This window comes from Castanea sativa, chromosome 10 (assembly GCF_040712315.1).
Source record: "Castanea sativa cultivar Marrone di Chiusa Pesio chromosome 10, ASM4071231v1".
In the NCBI taxonomy this organism is placed as follows: Eukaryota; Viridiplantae; Streptophyta; class Magnoliopsida; order Fagales; family Fagaceae; genus Castanea; species Castanea sativa.
Genome location: NC_134022.1, coordinates 26339952 through 26353843, shown reverse-complemented (window position 1 = coordinate 26353843; position 13892 = coordinate 26339952). Strand labels below are relative to the sequence as shown.

The window sequence follows — 13892 nt, the reverse complement described above, 5'->3', positions numbered from 1 at the left end:
TTCATTTTAAGATGTATTGTAAGCCTTATACTTGGCTTATAACATATTTTATAAGTTCCAAATGATACTGGAAAGAAGTTTTTTTTTTTTTTTTCTTCTGTCTAAAATTCTTTAAATATCTAATTATTTTTCGAGTCGTGTAGGCCTCCCATTCTACCCATGTCAACTAATTACAAAAAAAAATAAAAAGAAAAAAGAAAAGTAAACCTGATGATGAGTTCAAAATGGCTAGAGATTTTGAATCCAAAATTTCATAGATTCATGAGGTTACTCATCATTAATTTTGTTAAGTTATGGGTGACAAAAACTGGAAATGAACACTTGGTCAAACATACTTCTTAACCATGGGACTTACCAAAAGTGAGAAATTAGTGATAGATATAGAGTAATTGGTGATAGAAACAGATTAGTGAACGATAGAAATTGATTAAACCAAACAAGCTCTAAGTCATCCTCTTAGAATAAACACTCATTCAAAAACTCAATTCTTTGTCGTGTTGATATGCCTTTTAAACTCCATCAAAACCAATTTAATTAAAAACAGATATGAGTATGCTGGCATGGCATGTTTTCTTGTTCTTATTCTTCTTATTATTATAAGCAATTAAAAAAAAAAAAAAAAAATCATATTCAAGCCAAGGCTCCCCCAAGTGCACCTTCGAGACTGTAGTACAAAAACCAGAAAGTATCTCAAAGCTACGCATGGGGTAGCAGTCTCATCATTACAGCCTCTTTCAGAGGTTCGTATTAGTAATTAGCTTTTCATCATTTTCACTTTACGTCCCGTGATTTGTGGTTTGTTGCAGCAAATTTGTGGACTTTTTGAGCTTTGAGCATTGAGAGCATCCTATGTGGGCTCTTGGAGTTGGAACATAGATATAGGAACCACGTAATATTACTCTCTCATCTCTTTCCTAACTTATCTCTGACCTGGCCCACCTAGAGAAAAATAAATAAATAAAAGATAACATGGGTTGGTGTGATCACAGTGGGCCTAGCCTTTTCGGTTAGGCATAGGGTTCGGCTGACCACAATTGGCTTTGAATTTTGCAAGGCCCAAGCTGCTCTGACAGATTGTTTCAAAATTTTGAGGCGCCCCTTTGGGCTGGCCTGGTGCATTATGTCCTGCCCATCTAAAATAGGTAATAGCGTAGAGGCCCAAAATTTGTGGTCTTGGGTTTCTTCCAAAGATAAGTTGGGACTATGTAGAGCTCCAAATGTTGCAAATATTGGCACTGTTTTATAAGTTTTGTCAACTTAGGTAATCAAGTCGTGGATCGGGATCTCATTCTTAAAAAATTAGGGGTAGTTTGGTAATGTTGTTTGTATTTTTTAAAAATACGTGTGATTGAAAAAATATGTAAAAATACGTGTAATATTGTTTAAAAACTGAAAACTTGTGATAAACACATATACCAAACGATCCTAAAAGTCCCGGATTCAGATTAGGTGCAATTGTGAGAGGAAGAAGTTGAGATGGTAAAATGGTAAAAAAAATTAAAAGTTAAAAAGTTTAGAGTATTAAGCGTTGAGATTAAAAATAAGTTTTTTTTTTTTTTTTTTAATCTTTTAATCTTAGCCATCAAAAATGCTATTGCCCGATGCATGATCTCAATGCATCAAGCACCAATGACCCAGTCCAATCAAACAAAAACTGTACAATTTATCCAAACTTCCATTCTAGTACAAATACATTAAGGTGGTCATACATTTCATATTGGAATCTTTCTCAGGAGAGGTTTTAGACAAGGGAAATTCTTCTTTTACATTATACAGTACAATGTAAATTTACATTGTTAACACACACAATAAGTGACAAATGTTGTACACAATGTAAATTTACATTGCGAGTACAATATAAACACATAAAATTCATTTAGACAAAGCTAGCCATATGAATGCTTGTTATTCAATCATAGAGCTTCTTAAACGTTAACATTTAAACAGAGGAAAGGGCAATACTTTATAACCCTCCTCAGTCCTCAACTCAAGCTGACAAAGTATGGAATGCTAGAAGAATTTAGCCAGTCAGTTCCTTGTATAAATTCCCCTACAGTAAACTGGCGTGCAACGGTTGAGTTGTTGATGACTCTATAACCAGGCCAAGTCACTCTAGCACTTGTGTTAGACCCTGGCCCTCGGTTCATATACTCACCATAATACAAGGTACTCAATGCAAATGTGCCATTCCATTCCAACCATCCAGCTGGGTCTACCAAATCATCAATGTAAGATCTGAGAAAAACAGTCCTTGAATACTCCTTCCATGGGCGTCCTAGATAGGTCTCAAAGGATGATTTTACTGGGATTAAATCCGCAGCAGCTGTAACTTTGCAATTTAAGATTGCTATCCCTGTGTTTTGGTTAGGGTCCTCTCTACCTTGTGCAGTGAAAATGTTCTTTTGCTTCTCATCTGGTTTACGGGCATATATGTTGCAATTTTGGAGAACCACAGCTGCGTTGCCAAAGATGAAGTCAACTGTCCCATATATGTCACATTCGCGATAAAATTGTCGAAGGGAATGGACATAAAGGGTGTCTTGGTAGCCAACAAAGCTGCATTGGTAGAATGCTGAGAAATCTGAACCGCTCCTTAATGCCACTGCTTGGTGTTTACTTGGCCCTGCTGAGTTCTCAATGGTTATACCCTTGGCTATGAATCCATCCCCCACCACGGCTGAAAAATAATCACAATATATATGTACAAAAAGTGTTAGATGAAGGATCATGGTATTATATGTAGAGCATAGATATTAAAAACCATACAAATTGGAAGCTATTACCATTCAAGGTAAGCAGAATTGGTTTCTTTTGTGTTTTTCAACCCTACAAGCCACCTGAAAGTTGAGCTATAAAAGACTTAAAACTAACACTTCAAACTTGATTTGCTAAATTCAACACCACTATCGACCATCTTGGTTACTCTATTGGTTCATATGACACATTATTATTATTCATATGGCCTTGTCAACTTCATTCTCCTACTTTATGTTGATGATATGATAATTACTAGAAACGACTTATTAGGCATTCAAGAGCTTAAATAGTTCGTCAATAAGAAGTTAGAGGTGTGTTTGTGTCCGTTCAATGTATCCTAGTTTTCGAATTTTAACTTCCAGAGTAAGTTCATCTTCATTTGAAACTTTTAGAATGTATTTTCAATTGTATCTGTGACTCGGTGAAAGACTTAAATTTCTTATTTTCCTCCTGGTTAAAGTAATACAAATGAAGTGTTTTTTTTTTTCCCTTACCAATTAAGAAGAGAAGTTTGAGATATGGATATACACAACTAAAGTCTTTAACTGTAAAGCGAAATGACACATTAAGCAACTTTCAAGCATCAAATCATGATCATTATTTCTCTAGTTACAATTTAGTGATTTACTTTTCTGGATGACATTATTAGAAAATGACTTTTGAGCAGCATAAAATTTAGTCTTCCAAGGTATGAGTTTTAGATTTCTATGTAGATAGAGAGTACAAGTAATTCATGACCTGCAATTTTTAGTTATTTCGAAATATAGAACATAGTATTTTATCTTATATTTATAAAGATAGTTTATTCGTTAAATCAGGGACGGAGCTATTGTTGGACCTGGGGGGGCAGTCGCCCCCCCTAGATTTTTAAATTTTTTTTTTTTACTATATATGTAATCTATTATTTTTAGCAATCTGTTTCAATAAAATTGCTATTTACCCCCTCAACAATATTATTGATATTTTTAAAAGCTATAAATATTAACTCAACAAAAAAAATTAAGCCTAGACATCTGCCCAAAACAAATAAACACAAGCAAAAAAAAAAAAAAAAAAAAAAATTCTAACTAGAAGGGGATTTCTAAGCCAACTTAAGGCAAGACACAATATATAATAAAAGGGAAAAACAGGGGATTTCTAAGCTACTACCAAAAAAAAAAAAAACCTAAAACCTAACTTACGGCAGAAGACCTCAAAACTGAGGACTTGGGCAGCGGCAGCAAAAGCAAAGGCGAACCGTGCACCATGCCTGACATCATCGGCCACCACTAGTCCACCACAGCAATCAGCACTGCCCAAAGGCCCCAAACCCGGTAACATTTTATCCCTCTCTCATATCTGAATCTCTAATGCTTGGTTAGTTGGTTGATTAACTTAGATTTAATCATATGTGTTGACAGTGTTGTGAAGAAAATTGAAAGAGAAGCAGAGCTGAGAGACTCATCCGAAAATAAAAGAAGAGACTAGAAACAAAGAGTCAGAGAGAGAGAGGTAGACTCTGACTTGACTCCATCTTTAATCTTTCTCTTTCAATCTTTAATAAGGCCAAAGTTTTATATATATATATATATATATATATATATATATATATATATATTTTTTTTTTTTTTAATAAATGGTGGTCAGGTGGTGTCTCGTCTCTAGTCTAGTGATTAACAACTGTAAACTATGTAAAACAACACAATGCCGTTCTGTGCACTTTAGTGTAGATTTGTAGTTTTGTTTGGTAGTGTTGTTGTCTATTAGTGTCTTTTGAAATTATTTTTTTTTTCAGGTAAATAAGAGATTATTTACCACTTTAAAATTTGTTGGTTATTTGTTGACTACTTGTGTGCATGGTATTTGTTTATTGTGTGAAATGATTAGAGATTATTGACCATATAATAACATGATAATTTCAAATTATATTTTATTTGTAAATTATGAAAAAATTCACTACCATGTTTGATTTTTTCAAAAGAAAAACTTCAAATGATTTAGAAGCTAATAATAGTGGTACAACATTACCAACTACTAATATTGAGGAAAATTTAATGTCTTATTTTCATAAATAATTGCATTGTAACATCTTAAAAAACAATAATTTTGTGTATTTTTCTTTGTTGATGGTTTATAAAATGAATATTTATTTAGAGTTTCAATTTTCTTTTGTTTATACTTTTGCCCCCCTTAACTTCAAGTCCTAGCTCCGTCCCTGCGTTAAATTCATAATAGTATCCATTATCGATATAAAATAAAAAAGTGTCATTTCTCTAAAATACCTAAATATTCACCATCCATAACATATATGATAAATGCAACCATCCAAATTTGGCATTTGAAAGTGAAATGAATAGAAAGTAATTATCCTAAATTTCAAAAGGTTAAAAATACGGACATTAAAAAGACAAACTAAACGATTGATGATATAACATGTGAACTTCGATTTCCTTTAAAAGAAGCTTATTAGAGCATTCTTATCAAGTATTGCAAAAAATTTAGCATTTACCATCTTAAAACACTACTTTTTTTTAATTTTAATACTTCATTTTACAATATACCAAACATCAAATTTTTTATTTTTTTTACAACTTCATGTAAATATTATTTCTTTATAATTTTTTTTCCCTTTTTTGTTTTTATTTTCTTCATCCTCTCTCCCTCTCAGTCTCGCTGTCTCTCCCTCTCTCCCTCTTGATGACCCACACCGATGAGACCAATTAAGTCGACGATCCACGCCGGTCACATCGATGATCCACGAACGCAGACCCACAACATCGCCGGAGCTCATCTTCAAAGCACATCAAACCACTACCCAAAACGCCAAATCCATAACCCACACAACCACTACCGAATCTAACATCAAATCACAAACTTAAAAAAAAAAAAAAAAAAACCACTGCAATAGAGATTGGCTTGGCTTGATGCTCTGACCTGGGTTTCGTTAGAGAAGGAGGCAGAGACGTCGAGCAAAGACAGCAAGAGAGCAGAGAAATGGGAGCAAGAAGGAGAGACAGAGAAAAGAAAGTCTGGAGAAAGAACAAGGGAAAGAATATAAAATGATTTTTTTTACAATGTTGCTATAGTGGGCTCCTAAACATAGTAGTAAACTGTAACTCGATTGCAAAATAAATAAAAATTGAGAGTATTGATGGAGCATATTTTTTTAATATTTATAACATTTTATATGTTAAATTTTAGCATTTATAAGATTTGTCCATTTTGACAAGATTGCTTACTTAACAAAAACGTCTAATCGGATCATTTACAAATTACAAGTAGTCTACTAAGAGACAAACGCCCTTTGCCGACAAAATAAGTAAAACTCACGCTTTTCAAGAATCCACGGACCACGAGTGTCAACTGGATCAGGAGATGCCTAGGGCCTAAGCCACCTATAGCAGTAATTTAAGCAATTTTTATCCCAATTCGTGTAAAATTGCGAGCGGTAAAAAGAAAAAAGAAAAATAAGAAAGGTGTTTAATTTGTGTTTTTAAACAATAATTTTTAATTTTTAAATAATATAATACATATTTTTATATATATTTTTATACACATATTTTCATAAATATTTTAAAATAATAATTTTTAATTTTAAAACACATCTATCAAACAATTGTAATCCGTCTTTTTTTACCGCTCACAACCATGATGAATAGCAAAAAACAGTTGTATAAATTTTTCTTCTAATATTTATTGTTTTTTTATATTCATAAAGGGTCCGTTTAGATAGAATTTATTACTAAAAATTAAAAATTAAAAATACTGTAGCAAAATAATTTTTAAATATATAAATAGTATTGCGAGATCAATTTTTAATAAAAAAATTGTTAAAGAAGTACGTTAATAGTATATATACAGTACATAAACAGTACATACAATATACTTATCGTGCACACACTGATCCATTTGTCCCCGCAGCAGAAATGAAAAAAAAAAAAAAAAATACAACAAAAAACACAGCCAGCATAACGCTGGATCAAGCTGGCAAAAAGAATGTTGTTGATGTTTAATCTCTTCGATGCACTTAAAATTCATGTCAGGGTCTCGGCTTTATAAATTGGGGTCCATATATAGAAATGGGACCAAAACAGTAATCCTTATCCGTTTTAAATCTATTTAAGTACATTGCTGGGATGCAAAAGAGAAAAAAAGGTAAAAAAAAAATAAAAGAAAATTGACCAGCTTTGTCTTATCGGTATGCTTTTACTGAGCTGTCAATAATCGAAACAAAATATGATTAGAAAAAGATAAAAAGTAGGAACATTAGACAGATTTGTCAAATATGCTTTTTACTGAGCTGTTGCCAATAGCCGAAATAAATTTTGATCTAGGTTTTTTTTACGCGGTTAATATAATATAATATAAGAAGGTTAAAATATTAAATATTAAATTATAATAATGTGATGGACACAATAAAATTTTACAGCATTTATAAATTTATACACTAAAAAAATTAAAATTAAAAATTATGGTAAGCCCATGTAAATTGACATGCTAATTTAAAAATGTTACGAAATTATTGAGATATTTTGTTGTGTGGTAGCATTACTCAATTAATTATCATTTCTTTCTCAAAAAAAAAATTATATATTTCATTGATTTGCATGAATAAGGTGGTTAGTGTGTTTTATACTTGTGTATAAATAGACTTTATGTTTTAAAATAAATTTAAATAATATTAATTTCTGTCCTTATTTTTTTCGATATTTGTTAAGTTGTTAACTAAATCCTGCAAGAATATATGAGAAACCATTTGTAATGCATTTTCTTCTCAAAATAATTATAAAAAAACCCTGTAATTTTTTTTTATCGGGTACTTATTTGAATCTTAATTATCCACTTTTTTATATTTTGTAAATAATACTTCTAAATTCATTAATTGCTACCATTTATAATTTTTAATATATATAAAATTAAAGCCTTTTCACTTTTAGTTGATTTATTATCACGTGTAACATCAACTTTTTTTAAGATTTATTTTACTTATCGTTATATTAATATATATATATATATATATATATATTATTGAGTTTTTTTTAGGAACATATTGAGTATAAATTTTATTCTATACTTAAAAATTTATTAAAATCTTAATACATCACATTTTCTTTAAATAATGGATATGCTTCCATATACTAACATAATCATTATAAATATCTAATACTAAAATATTAATTTCATCTACAAACACAAACATAATAAATAAGTTCCTATTAATATCTATCATACTTATCATATTTGGACAAAAGAAAAGGAAGAAAAAGAAACTCATTATACTAATCATTCCGGAGCATTGTAGGGTTACTGATTGGTATTGAATTAAATCAAATCAAAATATCAAATTATGCATCTTTAATAAGAAAGATTGAAATTAAAATGCAATGGGTTTTAAAGATTAATCAACAATAAGTAATAAAAATTAATCTAAAATTAAAATAATGATGGCATGTCAGACCCTTTTTTTTTTTTGGTTTCAAATGACTCTAATCTCTACGATTTGGCTCTTATCTAGTGATTATAGTGCCAGACAGTCAGGCACCATTGAAGCCAAACTAAACAGAGTTATAAGATCAGGACGATAATTTCCTATTACCAACTTGGATCACCCATCATATCAAGCTTTCTAATGAGACTTTATGTTCTCTTCTAAATACATTGCCTAGAATCCCGTAAATCACCCTTTAATTGGAGTTGTTGGATTTATGAGATGATACACTTTTTTGGTGTTGTCGAATCTTTGCCTCTCTATTTCCACTCCAAAAACAGGTTTGTATGGTACCATATCAAATGACATTAAAAAACTTTAAGGTTTATTTGGTTGGGACTAATGAGAGGGGGAAAATGTGGTGGAGCTTGACAGTTTTCTCTTTGGCTCACCAAAATTGAATCACCCTAAATCAGAGTGAAATTATAAAAAAATGCTTGGAAATATTTTGGACAAAATTGACCAAGCCAACGTTCAATATTTTCAAACTTTTCGGTCATTTTATTCTCTGCTTCTTTTGTCTTTTTATTGATAGGATTCTTTTGCTGTTCATTCCGTTTCTTTTTATTTTTTTATTTTTTTTTTCATATGTGCTGAACAACTGATGCTTGATCTTTTCTTCAATTTTTGTTTCTTCTTTACTGCTTATCTTCGTTTTTTCTTTTCCATTTGTGCTTATCTTTCTTCAATTTTCTTTTGTTTTCTTTTATTATGTGCTTATCCTTTCCTTTCTCAAACAGCTAGTTGGTTTTTTTTTTTTTTTTTAATTTTTAATTTTGGGTTCTTAAACTTCTTGTTTTTCTTAAATTTTTTTTAATGTATAAATAAAGTACTATTCATACAAAACAATTTTAATAAAACAAGTTTTGTTTTTAGTTTATTTAATAGGGACATAACTGTAAATTTATACTAACTTTATTTTCTAATTTCTACCATTTCATTTTTTTTCAACTAAATAAATAAATATTTTTTATCTCTCATTTTTTTCACCATTTTAACTAAACACAACTAAACAGTTAGGAGAGAAAACTAACTTTTTTTACCTTTCCAATTTTCTATCCCTTTTCCATTTTATATCCTCCCAATTTTCCACCTTTTTAACCGGCTGAACTCTTAGGTCCCATTTGGTACACCTATTTAAACACATGTTTGCAATTTTTAAATAACATTACATATTTTTTCACATATTTTTTTATTTACACATATTTCTACATATTTCTTTAAACACATTTTTAATTTATAAATACACGTACTAAACAACCCCTTGGTATGCTCTTTATCACCAAATCACTGATTGATTTAAAGACGAAGTTGTACAACTCACCATCCAACATTAAATATTTCAAATTCTATACCAAAGTGGATGCAACATGATTACGTAAGTGAGTTGCAAAATCCCACTCGTGAATGGGCCAACAACTCATGTCCCACATCTCTGGCCATTACATTATTACATAACATGTACATCATGCAATAATAGACACGGCCAAGAGACATTTCTACATCAAATTGTAAAAGGGTGTGCAACAAATCAAATTAAAATTCAACTATAGAGTATGGTTTTAAAATTTGGACCGTTCAATAAATTGTAAAAAAGAGGTTTAAAATTTTTAAAATTAAACCGAAGACAAACCGAAATCGAACCATAATGACATCATAATTAATTTAATAATTATCTAAAAAATATATAAATATATTAAATTAGTAAAAAATGAAAATTTAACTAAAATAGTTCTATATATATATATAAATTTATTTTGAAAACAAACGTTTCTCAGCTTAAGATTTATGGTGAATTTATCATAGAATTAACATTACTTTAAATATTAATCCAATACAAGAATTTATTGTATAAATATTATAAAAATACTAAGTAAAAATATGATTACGTTAATTTTTAATTTAGAATATCTATATTCACAATATTTTTACAATAAATTATAAGTTGGTTCAAATTTAAACCTATCATTAAAATTACTTTTTTTAACAATAACAACCATTAATAATCCACCACTTAAAATTTATTGTAAAAATATCATAATCATAACATTCACTTTCTAACCTAATAAAAATTTAAAATCTATTTCTTTTTATTCCCCATTCACGCCTACCACTCCAGTGGCACGTTTGTCTTATCAAAAAGAAAAAAAAAATACATCACGTTTGGACCTCAGGACATCAACTTTACCCCCTCTTTATTTTTAATTTCCCCAAGCTTCCATTTCCCAAGGTATAATCTACACCGCACCTTTAAAAAAAAAAAAATCCCTGTACCAAGTCAGCCTTTTTAACTCCTACATATTTTTCCTTTCTTTCAATTTTTTAGCCTTTGTTTTTTCCGTCACTCCAACTTCCCAGTTCCCAGTTCCCAGTTCATACCTTATTTTATTTATTTATTTTTTACCTTTCTTTAGTTTTCTTAAACCAGTTCACGCGACGGAGTAGAGGCAAGAAAACAAGACAGGGAGAGAAAGAGAAGAAAGATTAAAAAGAAAAGTTCTGGACAGATAACAAATGAGAGACAGAGCTAACGAGATAGAGATGATTGAATCTCAATATTTACAATGTTTGACAGCATCTCATAGTGGTTGAAGCTTCAACCATGGTGATATGGTGCTGTGAGCTTCAAAATTTTTTTTAATTGTATTTATTTATTTTTTAAAAAGCGTTGATCTGAACCGGGCGGTTCAACCGCGGTTTGAACGGTTTCATACTTTTTGTGCATAGAACGGTTCTGATGATTAAAAGAAATGAGAGGTTTCCGGTTATTTCGGTCGGACCGTACGGTCCGATCCAAGTTTGAAAACCATGCTATAGAGGCATTATTTAGAAGAAAGTTCAAGTTTTTAATCTCTTACCTACGGTTGCTGACTTGAATGTGGTCGACCCATCTATCACATTCCTACTCGCTTTCACAATTGTCTTTCCAATCCCGTCACCTATGAACATCAAATTGGGCTTCTTCCTCTCTACCTCCACATTCTCAAAATATGCCCCGGCCTTTATGTATATCACAAACCTACTTACCAAAAGTTCAATTACTAACAATTCTCTAATACATAATTACAATAGACTAACATTATGAAAATGAACTTATTGATTATTATACAAGTATATAGATCGAGTTAGTGAGCACTAATTGAGCACTAATATGTCAAATTATTAGAATAATAAATTTAAGGACATTTTTTTCCCCAACTGTTGAAGTAAATTAATGTATATATTACTGTACCAAAAGTGATATTACTTTGATCAGAGAACATACTTTAATAATTTATGAAAACTATTGTAGAAATTGTGTCTCTAATATTGCTCTAGAATTATTTACAAGGCCAATTAATGGATGACAAACCTGGTTGTGCTTGAGTTTGGAGCTGCAGCCACTGCCTCACCAATGGTGGTGAAGTTCCCAGTGCCATCCTTAGCCACCAGTAAGTCATATTTGATCGTATTCACTGTTGTTTGTAACAATTTTCGATCTTTCCGGGAAACCCACGATGGGAATCCATATTTCATATTTCCAAACCCATGGAACTCCTGGGACTTACTTGTGTTTAACCCCGGGATTTTCTTGAGAATGGCCAGAGAGTTACTCACAAGCTGAGAGATATTATACAAGTTGTTCTTGATTTCCTCTCTCACGTCTGCTTTGCTATGAGCAAACCCGTCAAGACACGTGTACTGGTTAGTCATTGCGGCACTCAACAAGGTTTGTAAGTCATTGTGATGATTGGAGGCTAATTTCTTAGAAGAGAGGTCAGAGATAGTGGTTTTAAGCTGAGCCATTGTGTCATCAAAGAGCTCAAGGCAATCGTCCAAGGCTCTCTTTTGAAGAGGGTCAAGATTCTTGAGCTTCTTGCGGATGCTGCTGCAGTTTGAGGAGGAGACTTTGACTTCGGAAAGTGTGTGGTTTACAGTGGCTGAGACGATCTGTGGGAGTGACTTGGTAGCGAGGTCAGGGAAGGAAGAGAGTGTTGAGACACATAGCTCTGGGTATAGTGTTCCTTGGCATGTGGAATGGGCTACTTGGATGTGTTTGTGGTTGTGGATGTGTAGGTGGGGGAAATCTACTATATCTGTGGTGCTATTCTTGGGGCTTTTTTTCAAAGGGGTTGTTGAGTAGAGCAGCAAAACTAAGGCAACGGCTGAGATGGGCAAGATAGTAAGCAAGAGTCTAGTTCTCTCTCTGAGATTATACATTGTGGATGATTTGAGAGAGAGAGAGTGAAATGAGTGGTGCTAAATATGGTGGTTGATGCAAGTTAAATAGAGTATAAAAGCAATGGGGTTTGTCTGTCGCAAGAACAGCATGGAAAGGAGCTATCAGCTATGTTGAAGATAGGTGCCAAGCAAGGAATTGCGGACTAAACAGTGCTTAATTGTGAGATTTGTGTCGGGGAAGTTGCGCGTGTGTCCCTATATCATATCTATCCATAAATGACGTCCGCTCCTTTGGGCTTTGGAGTTCGTATTTTTCGTTTCTATGTCGTTAATTTACTGACTAGTGTCTCTTGGCTCGCGGACGGTCGGACTCGGCTTCCGCTCTTTGTTGAGTAATTCTAGAATTACACTTTTTTTTTTTTTACAAATATTTTTTTATATATTTATTGTGATTGGTTTTCATAAAAACAAAGTTTACAATCACAAAGTATTTCATAATAATTTACAAATTTTCTTTTCTCCTAAGCACAGTTTGTTACATTAAAATTATGGTAAAGTTGAGACATTAAAGGCCACAATCCTTAATTTGTTCATTTTTATCATTTTCAATGGATTTCATTCTTTTTTATTCAAAAAAATACATCTTGAATATTATTAGTGACCTTTCACAAGAGTTTTTGGGGTGTTTGCTAGAGTAGTTTGAAATGTGATTTTTGTAATTTTTTATTTGTAATTTTTTGAAATACGTGTGAGTGAAAAAGTGTGTAGAAATGTGTATAATGTTGTTTAAAATGTGAAAATGTGAGTTTTGGATTACTCACCAAACATGCCCTTCATCATGTTGAAATTGACTCATAGTTGTTTCTAGACTACATATATTTTTGAGGAATTTCTTTAGGGTATGTTTGATTGGGGTAAAAACAGGAAGAATGGAAAATAGGAAGAGAAAAATAAGGTAAAAAAATGACATTTTTTACTGTTTAGTTGAGAGGGGGAGCGGGAGGCGGAGGGGGAGAGAAAAGTGGTGGGGCTCACAAGTTTTATCTCATTCTCCTTCAAAATACAATCTTTTCAAATTGTAGAGAAAATTGAAGTGAAAAGTGGAAAAAATATGTGGATAAAACTACCCTCACCTCTTTTAACGTTTCTGGCTTTTTTTATTTTTTATTTTATTTTATTTTTTATATTTTATAACGTTGGCTTTATATATATATTTTTCCTTTCTTTGGTTTTGTTGGTGGGTTATTCTTCTTTTCCTTTTTTTTTTCTTAATTTTTATTTTTATTATTTTTTTAAGAAAACACTTTTGAATGATTTCTTATGCTATTTTTTAAAATGTCTACTTTCATCTATACATAATTTTTTTTAAAAGTATAATGTATTACTTTTGTTTTATTTAAGAGAGACATGATGATAAATTTATACAAACCTTATCTTTAACCAAATTAAAAAGTTTTCCATCTTCTTACTTTTTCACCTTCTCAACCAAACACAAATGAGAAAAACT

At 31.3% G+C, this 13892-nt stretch overlaps 1 protein-coding gene and 1 long non-coding RNA gene across 2 annotated transcripts in view; both read right to left on the bottom strand.

Moving 5' to 3' along the window:
• LOC142613593 (uncharacterized) overlaps positions 1-13892 on the bottom strand; it is a 66513-nt gene that overhangs the window by 21907 nt on the left and 30714 nt on the right. The window lies entirely within an intron of this gene.
• Positions 1740-12631, bottom strand: LOC142614117 (pectinesterase-like). The gene is made up of 3 exons (XM_075786664.1): positions 11577-12631; positions 11083-11243; positions 1740-2677 (listed from the first exon to the last, which is right to left on the bottom strand). The coding sequence occupies exons 1-3, from the start codon at positions 12422-12424 to the stop codon at positions 1983-1985; spliced, it is 1704 nt and encodes a 567-aa protein (XP_075642779.1). The 5' UTR covers positions 12425-12631; the 3' UTR covers positions 1740-1982.

What these genes read in the sequence shown, in the direction of transcription:
- LOC142614117 (XM_075786664.1), bottom strand. Translation starts at nt 12,424, where the DNA reads ATGTATAATCTCAGAGAGAGAACTAGACTCTTGCTTACTATCTTGCCC. An exon ending in CCAAACTCAAGCACAACCAG is followed by an intron (nt 11,244 to 11,576) that starts GTTTGTCATCCA and finishes TTTGGTAAGTAG; the next exon opens with GTTTGTGATATACATAAAGG. An exon ending in ATTCAAGTCAGCAACCGTAG is followed by an intron (nt 2,678 to 11,082) that starts GTAAGAGATTAA and finishes ATTATTTTTCAG; the next exon opens with CCGTGGTGGGGGATGGATTC.